The sequence below is a fragment of the Nasonia vitripennis genome, chromosome 4 (assembly GCF_009193385.2).
Source record: "Nasonia vitripennis strain AsymCx chromosome 4, Nvit_psr_1.1, whole genome shotgun sequence".
NCBI classification, from domain to species: Eukaryota; Metazoa; Arthropoda; class Insecta; order Hymenoptera; family Pteromalidae; genus Nasonia; species Nasonia vitripennis.
In genome coordinates, this window is record NC_045760.1 from 3,168,500 (window position 1) to 3,191,752 (window position 23,253).

The 23,253-nt window shown below is 44.3% G+C and overlaps 2 protein-coding genes across 2 annotated transcripts; both read left to right on the plus strand.

Moving 5' to 3' along the window:
• Positions 1 to 781: 781 nt before the first annotated feature.
• Positions 782 to 17,820, plus strand: LOC100679695. The gene is made up of 13 exons (XM_031928487.2): positions 782 to 1,578; positions 1,655 to 1,901; positions 1,990 to 2,130; positions 2,221 to 2,393; positions 2,479 to 2,617; positions 2,689 to 2,905; positions 2,991 to 3,163; positions 3,266 to 3,318; positions 3,758 to 4,651; positions 4,707 to 5,435; positions 7,300 to 7,709; positions 7,908 to 8,260; positions 15,108 to 17,820. Exons 1-13 carry the CDS (start codon positions 1,435 to 1,437, stop codon positions 15,515 to 15,517), a joined length of 4,083 nt encoding a protein of 1,360 aa, XP_031784347.2. The 5' UTR covers positions 782 to 1,434; the 3' UTR covers positions 15,518 to 17,820.
• LOC100679655 (serine/threonine-protein phosphatase 6 regulatory ankyrin repeat subunit A-like) lies at positions 3,627 to 5,720 on the plus strand. Its single transcript, XM_003427466.4, has 2 exons — positions 3,627 to 4,651; positions 4,707 to 5,720. Exons 1-2 carry the CDS (start codon positions 3,758 to 3,760, stop codon positions 5,520 to 5,522), a joined length of 1,710 nt encoding a protein of 569 aa, XP_003427514.1. The 5' UTR covers positions 3,627 to 3,757; the 3' UTR covers positions 5,523 to 5,720.
• Positions 17,821 to 23,253: the final 5,433 nt, after the last annotated feature.

The window sequence follows — 23,253 nt, forward strand, 5'->3', positions numbered from 1 at the left end:
CTTCTCTACACATAATTTCCTAACGACTACCGAGTAACGCTCTCATTAGCTATAATAAGAGAAGAAAGAATTTCAATTAAAACAAAAGAATTACCTTTGAGAACGAAACTCCGGTAGTTTCGTCATTTCTCGTTAAACGAGTGCGTGTCTTGCACCAAACGCTCAGTAGTGCATTTCTAAGTACATATAGGAAATACCCAGCCACCGCGGAATCTATTAGGAAAAACCGGCACTCGTTACAATGTCCTTATAGCGACTTTCATTTAGCTTTTTTCTTGCTCTCAGATGATGCAGTTTTTCATCGAATGATCAGCTGCGAATCTTCGCGTTGGTTGTACGTCATGAAAGTTATGGAAATTTCCTTCAGACTGTACCTACAATAATATACAAACTGTTTTTGTTTCGTATAGAATATTTGTAAGATGTACACGAATATATTAGCAATCATTGCTCCTAACGTGTGTACATGTTTACGGCAATGATATCTTTCTCTCAGTGTACACACGTTAGGAGCAATGAATGCTAATATACGAAACAAAAACAGTTTGTATGTATACTATAGATTTCTATAGTATACATACAAAATATTGCGGGAAATATCTGTATGTTAATAGTTAACATACGAATTTCATGGCCATCGTGCGTAGTGTTGCGTGCAGATGGCGTTTCTCTCGTACCGCCTAACCTCAAAATCCGTCATCCTCTTTCATACAAAAAATATTCTTGAGGGTTTATTTATCATGAATAATCAATAAATCATTAATAATAGAACAAAAGCAACTGAAGGAAGCATGCAAAGTGCCTTTGGAATGATATAATGTCAAAATTCAAAATTTTGTCTTTCATCAGCCTTTTGGGTCTAAATACCAGATCTGACAGTTCTAGAGATAAAATAATAAGTGTCATTTCAACTGATTTTGAATTTTGACATTATATCACTGTAAAGTTACTCAGCATTAATAAAATTCATACAAGTGTGCTTTTTAATAATTTTTATCTGATTACTTCATAAAGTCTATGAAAAATCGTAAAGGGCAGCCATATGTTAACTACTAACATACAGCTATTTGACATATAACATAGCTACGTTAACTATTAACATACGTATTATTGGCTCAAATCGAACATGCCTATGTTAACAATTAACATATACGTTTGCTGCAATGTTTCTTTTCTCTCAGTGTGGAGGGACTGAAATATAGTATGGGCGGGGCGGTTTTAGCAAGCGTCCAGTCAAATTCTCGAGGTACCGACTACACCAATAAAGGGTCGATTTCTCGAACAGCCTGACCGGCGGTTCAAATGTCTGGAAGCCAGTTGACTTGAATCAGCGTTAGTAAGAGCATAGGAGCTCGGAAGTGTTCGAGAAAGCTTGTGCTTGTGAGTTTGGTTTACATCGAGTGTTTAAGTGACAAAGTGAGCAAAAAAAACACGATGACGAGCGGCAAGCCTTACGTCAAAATCATCGAGGAGCCCACCGACCGGGAATGCAGATTCAGATATGACAGCGAAGGCAGATTCGCGGAGCTTTTGGGAGTCAACGCCAACGAGGATCATAGGTCATATCCTACAATCCAGGTAAGAACATTTTTTAGAAAATTTAAGTGTTTGTCACCGATCAACCGATCGATCGATTCTATCATCTTTGTAACAGATTATGAACTACACGGGATCATTTTACGTGGTAGTTTCTTGCGTCACAAAAGACGAGCCTTACATGCCTCATCCGCACAATCTCATAGGGAAGTCACGTGGAATATCGCAGGGCATTTGTCACTTTCAAATACCCGCGGGTCAGTCGATAGTGTCGTTCGACAATATCGGCATTCAGCGTGTGAAAAAGAAAGATATGGCCAAATCTCTAGAGGAACGGCAGCGCTTACGAGTGGACCCTTTCAAAAGTAAGTTTTTGTTATTTTACGCGCATTTTCATTAAGGTGTGATACTCGAGGACTAAGCGCGTCACTGTTTTTTTTTTTGGCGTTTCAGCTGGATACAAACCTGAAAAAGGAGTGGAAAAAATGGATATAACCGCAGTTCGACTGTGTTTTCAAGTTTTTCTAGGGAACAACGGCAATTTCAATATTCCTCTCGACCCTGTGGTTTCCGTGCCGATCTACGATCACAAAAGTAAGTATTTTGATATGATCTGAATATAAGTAGTTGCGTTTTTTTTCTATTTTTTTTTCTAACGGGAAATGTTTATTTTATAAATTATAGAAAAACTCCAAATTGTGTGGCGAAGTCATTTTTCAGTCCCAGTCAGCGGAGGCACTGTCGTCTGCTTACTGTGTGAGAAGGTATCGAAAGGTGATATTCAAGTATGTTTTTTTGATGAGAATAGTACGTGGAAAGCTATCGCAGAATTTAGTCCTCCAAAATATCACAAGCAGGTAAGTGAACTTTTCATACTGTGTCGCGCTTCTTCGAAGCTATTTATCTCTACGTTTTATTACATGAAGCATTGTTATATTTTAGTACGCCCTTATCTTTAAAACACCGAGATACGTCGCACAGAACATAGATGAGCCGGTTAAAGTGTTTCTCCAGTTGAAACGACCGTCTGACGGCGAGCTCAGCTCACCTGTGCCATTTCTATTTATTCCGGAAGAGTATGGTGAGTATTTACATAATTATATGAGAGATGAATCCACTATAGGTTCAATTAAAAATCCTATCGACTTTCAGCTTCGGAAGACGGCTTCAGAGTAAAACGGCAAAAGTGTCGTGAAACACCGAGGGACTTAGTCTTAAGACACATGTCGGGCATACCCGAGCAAAATGTTAATACAAATGTCAGTAGCAACGCTTATTCTGCTGTGAAACCCGAGCCAGCAAAGTCAGTTTATGCTCCGAATACAGTGGAGGATCCAAAACCCTTTGCTTCGTACAAGCCAATGGACATGTACTAAAAGTTGTATACCAAATTGATTAGATATAATATATTAATACGATTTATATGATTGTAAACTTGATTATTTTTCAACTAGCGCCCAGCCGCCGACGAGCAACGCTTATATGCCAACGAACTTCAATTACGCACCTTACAATAAACCGCCGCCGACGTTAATATTGAACCCGACGATACAAAATTATATGATGCAGCATAACGTTCCGGTGCAATACACGATGAATCCCTGGATGTACAACAGTACCAATTATGGTGAGTTGTCGAGACATTTACACAGACCCTAGGTATAACCTAGGTCGCAAGTATGCAAGCTACAAAATGTATAATACGGCATTTTTTTCTCGTCTTCAACAGTTCGGCAGCATCCTGGAAATACGAACAAGCAACAAATTCCGGAGAATTTAATGGTTTGACAAACTCTAAAAAAAAACCTGTTTCAAACGTATGCGAAACCTGACAAGTTTTGCACTCTGATTATTTATGGAAATCTCAGGTGTGGACGCAGACTTACATTAATTTTTTATGTACGAATTATATTTTAATAAAGACAATAGATAACCATATCTATCTACAACTGCCCTTTATTTAACCATACAACACCTTCGAAAATATTTGTATTAGCAATATGGCAACCGAAAAAGGTATATATCGCGGCATCAGTCAAGGTGGGGAGAAATGGAGAAATGGCCCGGCGACTTTTCCACGCCCCATATAGAAGCGTTGGGGCCTCGGGCAGTCTTGAGAGATCCGCGAGCGAGTGTTGATAAACCGCGTCGCAATATCGAGTCGTACCAATATAGATTTGTAGTGTTAAGTACAAACAAAACGTTGGCTCCGCACACGAAGATGACGTATCCCGTATTACGTTACAATGCCCATCAAAGATATTGGTTGGATTTCCTGCCATCAAATCCGTACGAGGAGGAAGCCATCCAAAACTATGACAACCTACTGCATAAAACGCTCAGCAAGATCTTCCGCGTGCGCTGTCAAACCAGGAGCAGCATCCAGCTGCAAGCGCTCGTTTCTTCCCCCAGGTGCAAGGATCAAAATGACCTGATGACAGGACTAGTGAGACTGGAACCGGCCTTCCGTCAAATATTTCCAATGGAGGGCCAGAGGCTCTCGCTGTTGTGGACCGCGATTCTATCGTGTTATCAAAAATCGGCCGAGCTGCTGGTGCAGTCGGCTGCCAACGTAAACGAGTTCCTCGGATTCGTATTATTCAGTCCTAACAACTATATTATCGCCGAGGGAACCAGTATCCTCCAATGTGTTCTCTTGATGTATCCCTCTCCGTGGAACGACCGATTCTTCGTTCTGCTAACCGAACACGGAGCCGACGTGAATGCTCGAGATCCGAATGGCTGGACGGCCTTGCATACGGCGGTGAGAAAATGTCGAGTCCAGGCGGCTAGGTTGCTTCTCGAAAGAGGAGCAGACATCCACGCGACCGATGCCAAGCGCGGCATAACACCACTGCTCATGGCAGCTTTGAGCGGCGCTCCCGTCAAATTGCTGCAGCTGTTGCTCGAATTCGGAGCGAACGTTGCCGACAAGAACAGAACAGGTATGAACGCCTTGCACTACCTGGCGCTTGTCCGGCCGGAAAACGCCATGGAGAACGTTTGCGAGCTAGCCAGGATCTTGATCGACAGAGGCACCTCGCTAGACGACGAAAGCTCGATTGGCCAGTACCAGCCGTTACACGGGGCTATCTACACGGGAAATATCGCATTGGTAGGTATGACGGTAGAGTGCAACTGTCAAAAATGTACACTGGCTCGTTTTCCAGGTACGGCTCTTTTTGAAGCGCGGGGCGAACGCGAACGCGCGAGTGGTGTGCGGCATGTTTCCACTCTACCTCGCTGCCAAGCACGTCGTGAGGGGCCATTACGACATGATGACAGCTTTGTTCGAAAGTGGCGCTGACATCGCCATGAAATCCGACAGAGGTCGCAGTGTCTTGCATGCCGCCTGTCTGCAACGGAACGAGACCACAATATGGATACTTCTGGACATTGACTCGGACATGCTGTTCCTCAAGGACAAGTTCGGTAACACACCGTTCGATCTGATGCTCACGTCGGATCATACCAACGGGACGGTCCAGATGGTGCTCAGAGCCCTGGCACTGCACACGGGCCTCTCGCTGCTGCCGTCGGCCGCCTGGAAGGACGAGCAGCGCATCCAGCAGGAACCCGAACTGTGGGATTATTACCAAGCTTGCGTCGCGGAAATCCGCATGGCAAGGGATGAGCCGCTCATCGGATATTGGACCTATTTGGATCTTTTGACCAAATGCAATTGCCAGATCGCAAAGCCCATGCGGAACGAAAAATTCGGCAAGGCATTCAGGAGGCATCTCAACCTTTTTCCCAACTATAGGAATACCATGAAACAAACCGTCAGTTTCATCAAGCATCATTACCTTCGCCCTATGACTCAGTTTGAGGAAGACATCCACGTGGCGTTTGATCGTACTGTGCCTGGACTGGTTTCGAGGACAATGGCTCAGTACGCGGTTGACTGCTATAAATGTCAAATGAGAAGACTAGCCGGTGCTTCTCGAGGCAGCGCTGATAACAGAAATGCTCCGCGCGAGCAGTGAAAAAGACGTTCTTTCTATTGTAATCCGACTGCTGACGACCATTTAATGCCTGATGCATGATTAGTTTTGTACATATTGATTATTTATGCAAATTTTAGCTGTATAGACGTAGACTTCTGTTAAAATAGATTTAGAGAAAGGCAATATCCTTCGCGCCTTACTGATATTCAAATAAAGACATACCGAATAACCCAATAACTATACATCACTCATATTTTTTAGTTCCCCATACTATGCCATAAATTGCATCGTTATTTCTCGCGACCGTTCGTTTCGAGTTCGCCGACGCTCAGGTATACTCTCGTCTGGAGTCTCTCCTGTATGCATAGCTCTCCGCCCGCCCATTATATAGGATGTACCGGATGAACCGCCCACGCAGACGCCTTCCCCCTCCCTCGGTCTTTGAGGCTCCTTGAAGGACCTTCGGCTGACTCCGCCGGCGCCAAGCCCTATGTGCATAAGACACAATAGCGTTGCCGCACTTGCTCCTCGTCGCTGATGAAAAATCTGACCATATCAGATCAATTTTCCGATCAACGCAAAAGTAAGATACAAATTAAATTAACTCATCGGTAGATAATTACACGCTCTCTCTCTCTCTCTCTCGCTACTGTAGCCCACCCAAGAGACAGAGAGAAAGAAATCGCTCGCGCAATAAGGGCCCCCCCCTCCCCCCCGACAACCACATAATTCAGCAGCAGGCCAGCAGCTGCATTCTGGGAAATACCCTGCATCGTTAAACGTTCGAACAAGCGCGCCATCGCCGCCAGGTGGCGCTAACGCAGCTCGCAACGATCGCGCGCTGTCGTGTCTCTCGTTTCGCCGTTCCAGTCGCTCCACAACAACAAGAATGCCAAGACGCTGCTGCTCGTCGCTGCTGCTGCTACTGCTTCGCCTCTTCTTCTGCTGAGAGGACATATAGCGCGAGGTATATTCTCCGAGCCGCAGACCAGGAAGAGACGACGGTTTTCCCCGCGCAGTGCCAACTCGAAATAATACACGCGTATATACGCGGCAGAGCGAGAGTGTACAGTGTGCGCGCGTGCGCGACCGAGATATGCCGAGGAAAAAGTGACGCGTCGTGTACGTGAAAGAGAGAGAGAGAGAGCGCGAGAACTTTGGAACTCGGAGCAGCGAGTGATCGCGGGGAAGGGAGAACGAGCGTGAGAGAAAGACACACACACACACACTCGCGGCCCACGCAACTGCTGGAGGAAAGCTTTCCTGTTGACTTTTCGCCGAGCACGTCGTCTGCAGCCAGCCTTGCCGCCCCCGCAACGTATGTATATTTCGCACTTATAGCCGCGCGTGTGTGTGTGTGTGTTCAATCTCCTATGTGCTTCTCTGTGTTTGCTCTATAATCGTGTCTACGTCAGAGTCGTGCATCCATCGAATGTTTACGCGCGTGGAAATTTTTAAAGACTGCATAGATGCTTCTTTTTTATACCCTTACGCTCTTCTGCGCGTACACTCGTTATGCGAACGTTCTTCGCGGAAAGTGCCTGATAACACGGAGTTCCTTGTTTACGCGCCGGAGCTAACGTATGTGTTTATAAATCGCCTGCATCGATCCGCGAGTTTTCGTTCCGAGATGCTGAGCTAACCTCACACAGTTTCTAATCGTCGCGTTTTCACTCGCTTGGCTATAATTTGGCCGGTTGAAAAAGTGAAAGTGTGCTTTCGCGCGGCTCGCTCTCTTCCAGTCTCTGCAGCCACTTAATACGACGCGGCTCTCCGCGTGAAAATTTCTAATCTCGTCGCTTGCTCTTTTAGCTAGTGCTTCCTGAAGTGTGAGCTCACGGTTGACAGGATGTGGAAGGCAAGGGACATCCCGGACGGGCCAGAGGCCAAGGAGGACAAACAGCAGGTGGATTCGCAAGCCGACTCCGGATTCCTGTCCGGCAGTAACCTTATGAGCTCGAGTCTAAGCATAGAGCCGGAGAACGAGGAAAGGAACTATGAGGAGGAGACCAATATAGCTCCTGAACCTGCTAAGGCTTGCGAGAGTGGATTGGATCTAGGACTCACTGAGAGTTTGGGTCAGCTGTCACTGAAGGAGAATACTCTGAATGTATTGGACAGTGGCACCATCGACTTGGAGTCAGAGGAATTGGCTTCCACAGAGGTTAAGAACGAGGGACAAGAGCCATGGGAAATCTATTATACTCAAGATGATGATGGTGATACGTAAGTATTGATTATCAGATTTTCTCACTGCTCATGCTTCCTGCTTACCAAGTCTTTTCAATCGACAAGTGACACGTGGAAAGAGTAGTTTGCTTTGTAATACTCAATTCTGGTGATTTGTCTTTTTGTCTATTTCCTGCTTGCTGCATGTATAACAAAACTTGGCAAATAAACTAACCAGCAAATTTATTCCTCTAGACAACTTCACATCGCCATTCACCAGGGATTCATCGAGGCAGCCTTCTTTTTGATCAATGCAGCACCTCATCCTTGTTTGCTGAACATCATAAACGACGCTGCCCAGACAGCATTACATCTTGCAGTATTAAAGAGTCAACCCAGAGTGGTGAGACGGTTGATACTGGCTGGAGCTGATCCCACTGTAAGGAATTTCAAAGGAAACACGCCGCTTCATCTTGCTTGCAATTCTGGAGATCTGAACTGTGCTAAAGCCCTGACCAATCCAATCACACCTAACGAACGAACATGGCTGGAGCCAGGCAAGACGGTACCTTCCTTACCCCAGAACCTGGAGCAACGAAACTTCGATGGTAAGCACAGACGTTTCATTCTCGCTTATCGCTAAAAATAATCTCTCTTGCATAAGAAATTTTGAATTCATCAACAGCAATTCAACGCCTCGCGATAATTATATTTTTATTGACTGATACGAGAGAATATCACCATGAGCAAGTCAAGTTCATTTTTGTTGAAAAATTTGTTTACCGAGATAAATTTTTCCTCGGTAAATACTGGAGCGATAGCACTCTCGAGCTGGCGCCAGATAATCTACGCAAGTGTGCTCTTTCGTCAAGCCCTACCTTTGGGAAATCCCGATCTTAAATTTACTCTCTCTTTCTCTCTCTCTCTCTCTCTCTTGATAAGACTCGCGCTAGATTGGACGATCGTCACCTGCATTTATGACTTATCTAACCGTAGTCACTCGAAAAAATCATTTGCCGAATTCGATCGAACAAGCTTTTGATTGATAGTGTACTTTTACAAAAGCGGTATCTATTAATTTACCAACCACACTATAGCCAGCAGACAGATTAATCGCCAGTCTATTTTTTTGTTGACGTATATAGCCACTCATTGACCTAATCGTGAGCGATTAAACGCACAGCTTATAACTCGCTTGCACAGCGCAGAGAGAAGAAGAGCGCAGAAAAGTCGATAAGTCGAGCAAATTCGATGAGAATTATTCTCGGCGCGCGCGCGGCCAAGAACTTTATAACGGCTTTATTGCTATTCGTTTTCCGATATGCTATAGCCGAGAAGGAGGAGCTGCTCGGCTTTCCCCGCCGCTTTCCGCGAGCCGCACATGCCTATAGCATAGCTTATACGTACAGACTGTAGACGCTGTGTATGTGTATATCCCGTGTGGGAGATCGCGCACGAATGAGCGAGAAGAAGGAAGAGAAGATGACGCGCGAGTTCCTCTTCTCTCGCGAGGCGGCTATAGCTCGTCGATATATACGACATTGTTGCGCCGACATCAGGGTCAACGGTCGCGCCTGATTTCGATAAGCCGAGACGTCCACTTTTTTGGCCTATAGGTATACCTTGTTGGCCATCCGTATCTATAATGTGTGTTAGACTCTATCTTGAGTATCTATAGGAGATCAGGTTTCGTGCGGTATAGAGCGATATGATCGGAAAATTTCGGCGAGTTTCGCTTCGCGCTATAATGTTTGCGTGTGTATATATATAGAAGAATATCGTTATCGCGCGATTGATATAAGTGTGCGCTTGTATTGGGGACAGATTGCAACAATGTTTCAATTACGTCGTTTTCGTGGGTTTTTCGCATTTTTGCTTTATCTCTTTTTTCTATTTGCGTATTAGCCTCGTCATGTGGTCTTGTTATTTTGCTTTATACACGTGGCTGTAATGATTTTATAACGAACTCGTAACAACCTACACCGATCAATTCTAATGATTCGTTACTGCATTATGTACATTTCTATAAGTGGACGGCTGAATGATACGGGAAGTAAGCGAGCATGCGGGCGTCCGTAAATTTTCATCGGCGTATAAGTGTTTCCGTAAAAACACATCGTCCAATTTAGATGAGATATTGTGTAATGGAACCAGAACAAACACGTGAGAAGGAGAAAACGATCTATAATGGGATTCCCTAGCTCGTTATACTCTCTTATCTAAATAATTTATTGATTTTTGATGCAGCTTATTAATGCTTCTTCTCAATTCGAAAAGACTAATTTACTTCTGGCATACAAAAACTGGAATTTCAGTTCGAGGAAAACGATGCTCGATTCGATTAGGATATACAGCTATAAATAGGAAACTAGTTTTTTCGGTCGGCTCGCGATTTTATACCTGGACAGAGATTTTTCTTCGATCCACCATAGCTAAGTCCAAGGAATGACGAAATGAGTTTTTCTCGAAGCAACGACAACACGCTGCATTACGTACATGACGCATACGTGCATCCGATTATGCGTCCGCCAGCTGATCGCGGCATTATTTCGAAAACTCGTTTGTCTGCTGTACAGTCATACGTCTTATCTAATACAAACGAAGCATCGACGTGATTGACACATGCCCTACAGTCGTTCGAAAAAAAGATAAACGTGCGGCCATCTCTCTCAAAAACTTCTTTTTCAGAAGAGCTCGTTAGCTCTTATTTCAGCTGTACACATACATTTTTTACGAAGGATTTATCAGTCCTCGAGCGCGATACGTCATTTTACAAAAATAATCATTTTTTGTCCGATTGCTGAAGCGGCTCTGATAGCGTTAATATTATAATATATAACTATATAAGGCTTACGAAACTCGCAGAGAGAGAGAGAGAGAGAGAGAGAGAGAGAGAGAGAGAGAGAGAGAGAGAGAGAGAGAGAGAGAGAGAGATAAACGCGCAGGAATAAAAATCGAAATCTCTAGAGACCCGGTGCAGCAATATATTTCGGGCCCCGAAAAAGAAAGCGCAATATTCCTCCCGAAAGGCGTAATTTATCCTTCGAAATTCTCTAGGCCGCTAATTATCGCCACGAGAGAGTCTCTCAGAGACGCAAAAATGCATGACATCACGCGTATGGGAATTCCGCGGCTCAAAAATCGCGCGCTCCGAAAAGGAAGGAAAAGCTGGAAAGACGACGATCTCTCGTAACGGGACTCGGACGACTCGCTATGTAATACACGACGAAACCTGCCTAGCCACGCGGATTTCGAGTATCTATAGTCTCTCAAGCATTGTCCACTCGAGGCTTTAAACTCCGCCGATTCCGAGCGTCCTCGTATTGCCTTGTTTTGCTCTCGCTATATATTTACGCGGCATTTCTGATTTAGCTGAAAGCGCGCGTTTGGATCAACCTTGAGACTCTTTTCTTTGCGATGCGCGCAGCGAGCGAAGCGCTTTGATTTATCGTTTTGTTAGTTCGCGACTCTCGAGGGTGTACTTTTAAATTTCTGCGACGACACGCGCCGACTGCGTAAGAGTCTCGATTTCGGAAAATCACCTTTTTGTTTGTCGCTGCGAAACTACGCAAAAGTTAAATCGTTGAACTCGCACGAAGACGGATGTAGATTCCGCGAATCGCATGTTCAACGGCCGACGATCGAAGCAAGCAAATGTTTGTTTAAAGATAAATACGATCTGCGAAAAGGACGTTCTGGCGTTTAACATATATTTTTTCTTGACGTTACAGCGCGCGGCTGATAAAATATAGTTTCGCTTATGCAAACACACTAAGCGTGGCATGCAACGAACGTATAATTAGATGCACTTATGCGTCATATGATAATGCGGCGCGTTAGTTACTCCGAGAAAAATTATCTTATAGTTCTTTCGAGTTGGTCATGGTGGATGCGATAAAAAACGTGGCCCAGGTATGAAATCGCGGGTCGAGACCGAAAAAAAAACTCGTCTCCTAGCTGTACTCGCGAGAACTAAGACATAAAATCAAGCGTCTTTTTCCGCGAACTAGAATTCCAGTTCCTATACAAGTCAGAGTGAGTTAAAACCGCGGCGAGTTTATTGTCTTTATCAAGAGAAGCTGCAGTGAAAATGGATAAATTAGCCGGAGACGAGTATAACGATCGCTAGCGCGGAAATCCCGCACAGTCCCCCAATTATAGATCTTTTTCTTCCTCCAGCTCTCGAGGATCGTTCGAAGCTTCGAGTCCTCTTTCTCTCTCTCTCTCTCTCTCTCTCTCTCTCGCTCGTATACGCTATACTCTCCTGCATCGCGGCGTCGGGGGTCGTTGTCGGCCGAGCCTCTTTATTGGGATTCCCCAGCGGATGTATTATAGGCTGCTCGCGCTCGCGCAGCTGCTCGGCACGCGCATTTTTTCTCCTCCGCTCTTTTTTTCGCCGCTCGCGATGATTTTATTGCAGCTCTTATACACACTCACACACAGGCGATACTTAGTTTCTTTTCTTTGTGCACGGCCGCGAGGAATCCAGTTAATTGCTTGAGATGCGCCGCTCGTATAAGTGTGCGTTTTATAACGCAACGCGCCGAACTCTTTTGTCGCCGCGCGGCTGGTGTTTCTTTAATCTATCGCAGCCTTGGGGAAAACCGATTTTTTTTACCGGCTCACGCGCGTTACACCACACGGACACTCTCGCAGGCTATTGTGCGACGACGCTCGGGTTACCGAGTGCCTCGCATGTGAGTACCTTACAATAGGAGGTCGGATTGATTACATAGTTCTAGTATTATATGTCTCTCGATGATACGTTTTTGCGGAAAGCCTTGCGCCGATGAAAATTTACGACATACTTGTATACTTCTCTTATCGCATTCGTGTGTGATAACGAGTTCTTGTTGATTATTGTTCCGGGTTCGTTAAAAAATCATTACAGCCGCGATTACAGGCTCCTGGACTTATTGTTTCGGTAAACAACGTCAGCGTTACGTGAACACACACACACACACACACACACACTATTATTCATGGCTCGCGACTCGGAATATTAGCTCAGCGGAGCCTACTCAAGTGATCGTAACTCTCTCGTCGAGAGCCTCGTAAATTTCTGGAATTATAAACAGCTGAAAAAAAAGGAGCAGTCCCGATAACATATCCATATTCAAATTTGCGCTCCAAAAATAACACCCATGTACGATTAACACGAAGACGAACTTTTATCAATGACCGAGGGAGCCGCGCGTTTGCGCAACAAAAGACCCGTAAAAGTCGTCTTCGCGAGCACACACACGCTCTCTCTCTCTCCGGCGCTCCGAAATCACGAGGAAAGAAATGTGCGGCGGGCGCTCGAAAAGAGTTAATCTCGGGGAATTCCCCAAGCCCGTATAGAGCACACAGTATATATACACACACACACACACCATAGGCGGCGAAGGACGGCCGGAAGTCTACTTTTACTCGCGTCGACTCTCTCTCCGCACTCGCGCCGCAATAAGAGAAAGAGCAGAGAAGACATACACTGTGTGCACCTTTTTCTTTTCTTCCTATCTCGTCTGCGGAGCATAAATTCGGCTGCCGGCGCAATTACATCACGAGCGCGTCGACGTCGTCGCTGCCGGCCCAGACCAGAGGTCGTCGTCAGTACGTACGCACGTACGTGTGTGGATGTGTGCGTGGGTTAAAAGAGAGAGAGAGAGAGAGAGAGAGAGAGAGAGAGAGAGAGAGAGAGAGCGTTATATATACGTATACCAGGCTATTTGCAGCCGAGTCGGCGGCGGCCTCGGGAAAACCCCAGCACTCGCGCCAGTGGCGTCGAGTCCGGGGGGCCGATATCGAGCGCCGGACAGCCGCGAATATATAGCCCGTATAACCAGGCTCTTGTGTATAGGTGATCTCTCTTCGTGGAAAAACCGAGTCGATATCTAGAAATATCGGCCGAGTTGTGCGTATCGGCGGCGCTTATTCGACTCGGTTTACTTTGGTGAACGGCTCTCCTTTATAACGGCCATGTGCTGCGACCAGAGTGAGCGATTGCACTCGAGGTTTCGGAAGTAGGGATATTATGCTGATGGGGGCGCGCAGGTGCGGCACGCTGATTTTCCGGTTGGCTGATCGAGGAAGCTCGGCTTTTTATTCGATTACATTTAGGTCTGGGTTATTTCACCCGCTCGTTTTTACGAGATTGGGGGATTTCGGTCGTTTACGGCACTCCGCGCGTATAATCGACGCGTTGAATTAATTTTTGAAACAACTGAATTCAGGCATCCCACGCGGAAAGCCTTATTTTTTTGGCGAATAGTATATAGCCGTTTGCTCCCGAAACACCTGACAGTCGACGAAATTCCAAAACACAGGGTCTCTCGTTATAGCTTGTTTGTAAACCGTAAACTCATCTACCATACCGCCCACCTCCACAGTCCACACGCTCTCGGGGCGATGCGAGAAAACAAAAATAAAATAAAACCGCTCGCGTGCGAATTTTTGTTTACCACGTGTGTACGACTGCGGGCGGTGTGCGTGTCCCGTCGAAAATAACCCCCGACGTCGGAAAAAGAAATTCGCGGAGCCCAAGAATAGAATGCGCGATGCGCCGCCGCTGTTATGACCGGCGCGAGAGAGTACGAGAAAGAAAGAGACGAGACGAGTCGCGACGACGGCGGTTAAATTTAGAGGAACCGGGCGCGCCTTTGATCGCCTAGTTTGGACCACGGGACGTCGGCCAACTCGCGGCAGCTGCCTGTGTGTGTGATTCAGAGCTAACGTCTCAGCCGATGTCTCGCCGCACCTTCTATCGCGACTTTACGCAGAAGATGCCAAAGGCACCGTGTGACTCGGCCGAACATTGAGTGTATGGCTGAGAGAGTGTGTGTGAGAGACAGAGAGGATGAGGAAAGTACACGATGGTTTAGGAGTCAGCTGATTTTTTTTTTTTTTTAGAGGAGGAAATGCTAAATGGAGGGGTTATTTTGGGGGAAAAAAGACGAAAATGATGGATGCTTCGCGAATCATTAAGAAGTTCGAGACGGAGTTGTGAATGAACGCGCGGGAGATTACTCGAGGAGGCTGCAGATGTGAATGAACTGGCTTTTCGCTGAGATTTTAAATCTCGCGCGCTTGCGAGAAATTTTGCAATCTTCCTCGAAAATATTTTATTATTTTAACGTATACGCCACGTCAGTGCATTGTGCATATAATGATGAATCGGGAGTTCTACAAAAGTAGCGCGTGGGTCAGGGGAAAATTTTTTTAAACTACAGCAATCCCGCGCGTCGAGCGGAAATTTCATTGAATCACTCTTTTCAGAAAGAATCCGAAACGCAATTACACGAATTCACTCGCTAATTCATCTTAAATCGTCGTGATGACAGCAGACGGAACGTGATGCGTCGCATTATCGTTATTTTATCCAATGATTCGTCGTATCAGTCAAATAACTAATTAAAAACCATTGATAAATAAAAAGAAAAGATCATATAACTAACTTTTCTTTCTGAATTTCAGGCGAGATGTGCATCCACCTAGCAGCATCCCAGGGTCACGCCGAGCTGGTCCGCCACCTGTTGCTCCTCGGCGCCGACCCCGACGCACGCGAGGGCCTGAGCGGCCGCACAGCCCTCCACCTGGCGATCGAGAAACGCCGCCTCGATATCGCTTATCTCTTGGTTCAAGAAGGCCGGCCGAAGCTGGACACCGCCACATACGCCGGAGTCACGGCTTACCATCTGGCCAGTTGCGTCGACGAGCGACTAGCCAAGGAGCTCATCAGGCTCGGAGCCACTCCATCGATGCCTCCTGATCTCACCAGCGACGACGACAGCGACGAGGACGACGACGAGGATGACAGCGAGGCCTACAGGATGACACTCGCGCGAATTGGTTTCCCCTCTAAAGCTTCGATGCTCACGGCTTGAGGAGGTTTCGATAATTGCGATTAGCGAGGGTGATGCGCCGTTTGGGTTATGGCGGTTGAAGGCTTTGCTCGCACATCACTTTGAATTACAATTGTAAATATAACCGACCTTTCAATGTAATTGTACATTGAATTGACAAACGGATCATAGTCGGAGCTTTGATTAGTTAACGTTGAAAAATGATATTCGCTGCGTTACGTCTGAGTCCATAACCCAATGGCGTGATACTCTGCTAGTTAACGATTAAAATTTTTTTATCTGTATTCCATCCTTCTGTTTCTTTTGCGGCTAAATTTATTCCGACGCATGTATTTTAAAGACTTGGATTTATCGAACAACTTAACTTTGTATGCTTCTCCTGGTTTAAAGAAGGAATGCGAGCGGGTGCCAAGTACGTGTACATAAACAAGAATATAATTGTTTTTAGAATTTAGGAGAATTGGCCGCGGTTTAGTTGCGTAGTTATGTTATACGTACTGTTTTATTCTTCCGCAAGTTTTGAAGTTTACGCTCAGAACTGCCGTGAAAATTACTTACTGTTCACTATCTGGATATAAATATACATTTCGTTTCTAAATAACCAGTGAAATATAAAGTATAGCGTGTGTTGTTATTCTTCGGTTTTCCAAAACTTCGCATATAAGTTCGAAGCAGATGCGTTATTATTTATGTTTATCGTGCGAACGATCAAAAATACGAATCGTACAAATCACCGTTAATTCAATGACTGAGCTTAAAATATTCGTCATTATTCGACAATCCGTTATAACCAATTATGTAGGTAGGTTTTTTTTTAATTCTGAAAGTCTCTGAAGTCATGAGTCACGTGAATTATATCAATATATGTATCGTATGCGTCAATTCTTTGTATACAGAAATAATCAAATTTTCATTAGGACCTGGTTCTTGTAAATTTTCAAACCTCAAAAAGGATGCAGCAACCGTTTCAAGTCATGAATCTTTTTTATGCAGACGCTCACGTTTAGATTGAAATCGCTCAAAAATGCAAAACTGACGAATTTTCTCTTTATAATAAATATTATATTTATATATAAAAGATTTTATAAGAAACTTATAGATTTAGTAATAAACGTGTACAGTAACATTATCGGTGAAATTTAATCTTTTTTACCACACGTTCGCGTCGTAAAAAGTTTTATAAAGTAAATGATAATTAAATTAGTGTGAGAGCTTGCATTCGATTTAAAAAAAAAGAATGTTATCAATGGGAATATACGTTTCTCTTGCCGTAAGCCCGAATGAAAGCTCTCTTATGTATTAACGGTATAGTATCGCGAGTGCCCGAGACCGTTTCGGGATTATGTAAATATGTGGAGCAAGGACCTCGCTGGTGTTATTTCGAGACTTGGAGCACGACGTCGGGCGCGTGTTTCAACCCCCGACTCTCCAAGCATCCGAACAGAAATTTTCTTACTTCTTTTCTCTTCTTTTGCGCTGCATGTCTAGACTCCAGGAAAAAGGGAGAGAACGACGCCCAAGTGCGGATCGTCTCGTGAACTGAAAATAGAAGACGAGGTCGTCGTTACCGCGGTCTTTTAGGCGAGGGCAAAGTTTCACAGCAGACGAATCACGCGGAAGAATTTCGGAGATTTTAATGACTAACTGGGCAGACAAAGTGGCACCCTTTAAATATACATATGGATAGAAAGCAAGTTTTAGGACCTTAATTATATTTTATTATTGCATTTTAAAGTTTAATCTTGACTTGGATGTAAAATTTCACTTTTGTTACTAGATCTACGAGATATTTAGAATTAGAAATTCATATGTTTATATTCACTTTGCGAGTCTCAAACGTGAGAACATGATTTATCAAAAAAGTAATAGAATCTCTTTTTCACAAATAATAGCGCATTAATTTTTTGTCGATATTTTATGTTTTCATATTTATCGTTTCGGGTGAATACGGTAATGTTAAATAATGCTATCTAAAATATATATATATATAACAATCCATAGAATGTGGATTATTCTATTCAATAAATCCAATACATTGTTAGCGCTATAAATATTAAGAATTTTGTAAAAGTTCACGTACGTCGATTACAAAAGATCGGTTTTTTCACACTTCACTTTTACAATTGTTCCATAGAATCCGATTACTTCAATGTACTTTTCAGCAGAATTATTTTTAATAACTGTTGTACAATTAGGTTAACTGTGAAGTTCCGAATACATATTTGAAACTGTTTTCTATGTAGTAAACTGTATAAAAAGATGTTTAGGCCTATGTCAAAATGTACAGGAAAATAAATTTCAAGTGAATATCAAGTTCAATCAAATCCTTTGTTATTTCATTTTTACAATACAGCGTTATGCATGAACATTATTCCTGATTATTTACTTGCATGCGAAAATGAGTACACATAGCTTTCCCAAAATACTCGAAGTTCTAGACGATTAATAAATTTCAAACGTGAATGCATTTCTAATAATAGATACATTTTGGCAAAAATTAAATCATAATTTATATGTATGGCCGGATTATTTTGGCTTTGTCTGAAAAAAAGTATAAGTAAAATTTCATAATCACAAGTCATATTTATACAGCTACAAAGTGTTGTAATAGAATGTAATACTTACGAAGTAATTCACGAGGCACATGAATAATTTTATACACAAAAGCAAGGTGTAGACGTTTATAAATTAAAATTTCTCTCATCAGGCACAGTTTATTGCACATTTTTATTCGTTATCTATATAGATAAGAAAGGCGTATACGTGTTGTACCGTTTAAATTAAATCGAACTTGAGATTTCCCCGATCTTCAAGTCCTCTCAAAATAGCCGAAAAGATTTCCTGCAGGTTTAATTTCGTTACAAAACGTTGGGCAAGTCGAGGCTCGTTCATTGAACTTTTATTGGGGAATTCCACCTCGATAAGCATGTAGAGAGTGTTTAAAGCGTTCAATAAAGGAAGATAAGTGATGATGAAAAGTAATTTGATTTCCGCGATTATCCGTTTTTATAACAAATGGTCGGTACAATGGAGATAATTTATTTAATTAAATTTTATCTCGTGCCGTTTAATATCAAAGTTTCGTACTTTCCAAAATTTACTTCAAAGCAACCTATAAAATTTATATTTTAAAGCAGTATTACACGCATTGATAGCCGCGGTTTCTCTAGACTTTTCGAAATATATTTTTGGAAAATGTAAAAAGACGTGACGAAACACTTAGAAAACTGCGAATTCTTCGAATCCAAAATGTATATTTAGACCCTACTTTTGAACCTAAATTTAAGAGAACGCCCGCCATGATTTGCAAGCTCATACGCGACGAGCTTTTTTATCGGCAATTCACCTACTGCTCGACTTGGCCGATTAGAAAAAAGCCCGGAAAACCCGCGCTCCGGCAATCATCGATCTCAGATACGATCGCTTACATCAGAATCAGGTCACGATCATCAAACAAAAACCTCGTCGATCGGTTTTTACTCCGATTCGCCGTGGAAAACATATCGATATGCAGTATAAGAGGACCCGCAATCTCGTAATCCTCCCTCGCAATAAACGCGGTGAGATCTAGCACTACTGCGCAGTTGTGGCCTAGCCGACAGTCGAGAAACACAGGGTGCGCACGTGTCGGAAGTCTGGGTTATCGGAACACTGTGCGAGTGTCGCACGCGCTTGCTGGTACCGCGTAATAATCCCATTCTTCGAGCACCCATACACTCCTCCCATCTCGTATAGTCCGCTCGTAAACGCGAGGAGCCTGGGAACAGACTGGCCACCAGAAAATCTCTCCTCAAAACTCGGCGGGGGGTCTGTCTCTCTTTCGAGTACCAGCCTAGGTATACCTAGGTAACAGCGCCAGGAAAGCGAACATAGGGCACTTTTTTTTCTAATAGGAAGATGTAAGTGCGAGAGAGAAGGAGTTTCCCTCCCTCAGTTCCTTTTCGACCACCACCACTCAAAGTTTGGCGGACTCAAAGTAGTCCTGTTAGAAAACAAGGTGTCGACTTGTGGCTGAAAATTATGACGAGTGTAGCGTCTCGGCCCGGGCTTTCACCTATCCAAAATTTGATAAATTCAATAAAATGCACAGTGGATAAAATTAATAACGTAAGTTATATATCGCTAAAAAATGAATGTCAACAAATTTTGAATGGAAAAAATCGGATCATAGTTTCATGAAATTATTTTTAATATTCATTATGAAACACTTTATCGTTATCAAAAAATATAGATTTATTTTCCTAAATTTATGAACAAGCAAAAATTAGTTGAAGCGTCAAAAGCATGATTAAAATTTTGTAACAATTATTTTTTACTTGCAAGAACAGTATTTTAATTTACTTAAAATAAAAATGAAGGCACGTATTTTGCACTTATTTTTCTCCTATAATATTGAATATCAATCATACCTTATATTTATTACAGGATGTAAAACTATTATAATCCGATTTATTCCGTTCAAATTTTGTTGACAAATTTAATTGTTTAATGCTACAACACTATTATTTGCATTTACTATGAGAAACGTCGATAATGAATTGAGGGAGGGAAGCTATGTTCGCTTTCCTCGCGCTGTTACGGTATAGGCACTCCGGGAAAACCACTGCGGCATTATACGACCCGGGGGCAGTTTAGCCGGTCTATTAAGGCCCCTAAATCATACCTGCTAATGGATCAATAATCGCTCGGGCTTGGGTTGTTTCTTCCTCTGCTGGTGGTCGTATAGTTCCGGTTGATGACCCTCGGCCCTGATGCGCACAGGAGAGGGGAACTCCGGGAGAAATTGTCCCGATCAAAGCCTTCCGCCTGGGCGTCGTTGGTTAATGCTGGCTCAATAAACTACACAGCCTTGCATAAGTCGAGCATGATGTGCGCTCTGTGCATCCAGGCAATCCCCGCGGAACATACATCATACTCGAGTGTGCGTTTTACGCGATACAGGCTCTTTCTCTTCGAATAACCCGGTCGCTCTCGTGAGCTCATTCCGTGCGTGCGGCTTAGTTCCCCGAAGCTCGTAATGAGAAATCTTTGGAGAAAATATCGAACGATCATCTAGATAGTCAAGCATAGCCTTATCCTTACGTTTTCCCCGGGCGTAATGGGCGTCTGCCGACTTACGTTATACTCCCAAGCGGCAAATCCTCCCTGCCTCGCATTATTACCCGGAGTCGCAGAGTCAACAAACACGCGGCCGAAAAGTCAAGAGTTCGCTAATCTCGGCGCCTCGATCTTGCGAAAACAGCTCGCGAACGTTTTACTCGTCCAGTCGAGAGCCCTGGCGAGACTACCGGTATAGCCGCGTGTATTTAGAAAGTATTTAGGAGCTCTCTAAGCCGCTCCGACTGTGGACATATGGCCAAATCACGTGTAGCGACTGTAAAAGCTCTCGAGAGGGATGAAGGCCCATTTAGGGTATTATATTGCTGCGTTTGCGTACACGCATGTGGCCGGGGTATGTGGAGAACACGTGCTGTATATACGAGGAAGTTGTGCTCGTGCGTGGACCGGTCAGGTATGCGTTCGTCGGTGAATTAGGGTTCTTAGAGGGAGAGATTTTTTAGAAACCTGCGCACGTGTGGAGGCTTACGAGGTTTACGGCTCTGAAACATTTATGACGTAGATATAACCGCGCGTGTTCGATTTTCCTCGGACTGTGCAATCAACGCCGAGAATTGAAAAAATGAAGCTTGTAAAGTCCTATAAGTGAATCACGAATCAGCTCCAATCAGCCTCCGATCAATCTCAATCCGCGAGCTCTGAAAAATCTGAATCACAGAGAGTACAGAGTAGAAAGTCCAAAAGATGCGTTGCTGCGTCGCGCGAGATCCAGGAAAAAGCGTGACTAATTCGGAAAACCGTTTTTAGGCCCCCGCGACCGCAGCCGCACTCGTGCGCCTCCATATTAATGGCTTATTCGGAAGCGCCGACATATTTTAGCTGATCGAATATAAGTCACGTCAGCCGTGGCGGCGTATTGTCAAACGAATGCACAAGGACGTTATGGATTTCGGGCCAGTGACCTACTCGATGGCGACACGCGAATGGAATCCAGACAGGCGTAGGACAAAGATGTATGCAGTTTCCGGGCGGGGAATATCTGTGAGTAGTGGCGCGTGAGAAGCTGATACTCACTTTTGATACGACTTGTTACGACGAGCGCCTTCGGGATAAATTAACGAGAAAACCGAAATATCGAAGAACAAACGAGTCAACGCGGTTAATCGATCGATCCGCAGGTCGAACGGCGCAGGAGTTATACCGGAGTTTGGCGCGGCACGGCTGGCGCCGCATGACGAAGCCTTTGCGATGCAGCTTATCTCTTGTACACAGCGGCGTTGTTGATGTCGTCGTTACGTCAGGCCATTTCCACGACTGCTTCAGTTCAAATTGGCGATAAGGAGTGCTCACTTTAGATTATCTGATCGAGGGAGAGGGAAAAATGCAGGAGGAATGTTTGCGTTTTTCGTCAACGTAAACAGAGGAACGTCACGATTTTCGACGCGCGTTACTGAAATTTTCCTAAAGTTCCACGAGAGTACGTCGGCCTATCTGTCGAAAAATCCTGTGATTCACTCGGAACACAGACGCGCTATCAAAACGAGCCCACCTCCTCGGCATTCCGATTGATTATGCAGTGTGATTATCAGTTAGGCTGCTCGAATTTTCCCAAATGCAGTATATTCCCAGGGGAAAACACGTTCGTCGACAGGACTCAGTACCCCAAGCCCGAAGCACGTACTGAGGGTATGTAATGCCGTAATAATTCCGTGCTGTTTGTCTGGTCCAGTGTTGGTAGCTATATGGAGCGCATTAAACGTATATGGGCTGGTTGTATAAAGGTACCGCTCCCGGAAAACAGAAGAGCCACCAGGAAGACCCATAGTACCGGGACAATGAGGAATCTGGAAAATTGTACGCTGCGCTGCCCTATATACCCTCTGCTCTGGATTAATAATCGTATCAGGTATGTTTTCTCTCTCTCTCTCTCTCTCTCATTTTGGGAATATATCTCCGATTTACCCCCCAAAGCGAGCGGGTATGGTAATTTTCGGCGCGACTGTCATTAATATTCGACCTCGTTATCGCTATCGGAATCGATTATTAATTAATTCAGAAAATTGAAAATTCATCGCGCTGCGAGTGCGTCATCGCCCCGAGGAAATACCCTTGTTTGGATTGTCAATTTCTTTTCTCGTTGCTAACGGGCAAGGCCGCGCTCTCGAAATACGCGGATTATTACTAGATTACTGTATGTGTGTGTGTGTGTATGCAGTGCGTATGTGTACCGCGGTAAACACAGTAGAGCGCACGTGCGCGCGTCATCGACAAACATCGCAGCGTAATAACACACAGCCGCGCGCTCGGTGAATTACGAGCTTCAGAGATCATACCCGTGTAAAAGCCGAAAAAACCTCGCGAATTTTCCGGGCATCCTCTCGAAATTCCCCGTGAACGCCCTTGTTGAATCATCGCGCGTACGTGTCTATCTCGAGCACTTACGGCCCCGCCTCCGAGACAGTCCAGATTTACGTGTGTATCTCCCGCACGAGCAGAGCACTTATGTATAGCGAAAAGCGGCTTTGCTTATCGCGGAAAAGCAACAAACGTCCGCGGCGAGAAGTCAGCGAGCGTAAGCATGTGCACAGGGACTACATCGTGGCGCCTGATCTAGTCACAACAAATCGAGATCGGTACATAGGTACATATATATATATATATATATATATATATATATATATAGAAGGAAGAAGCTCTGT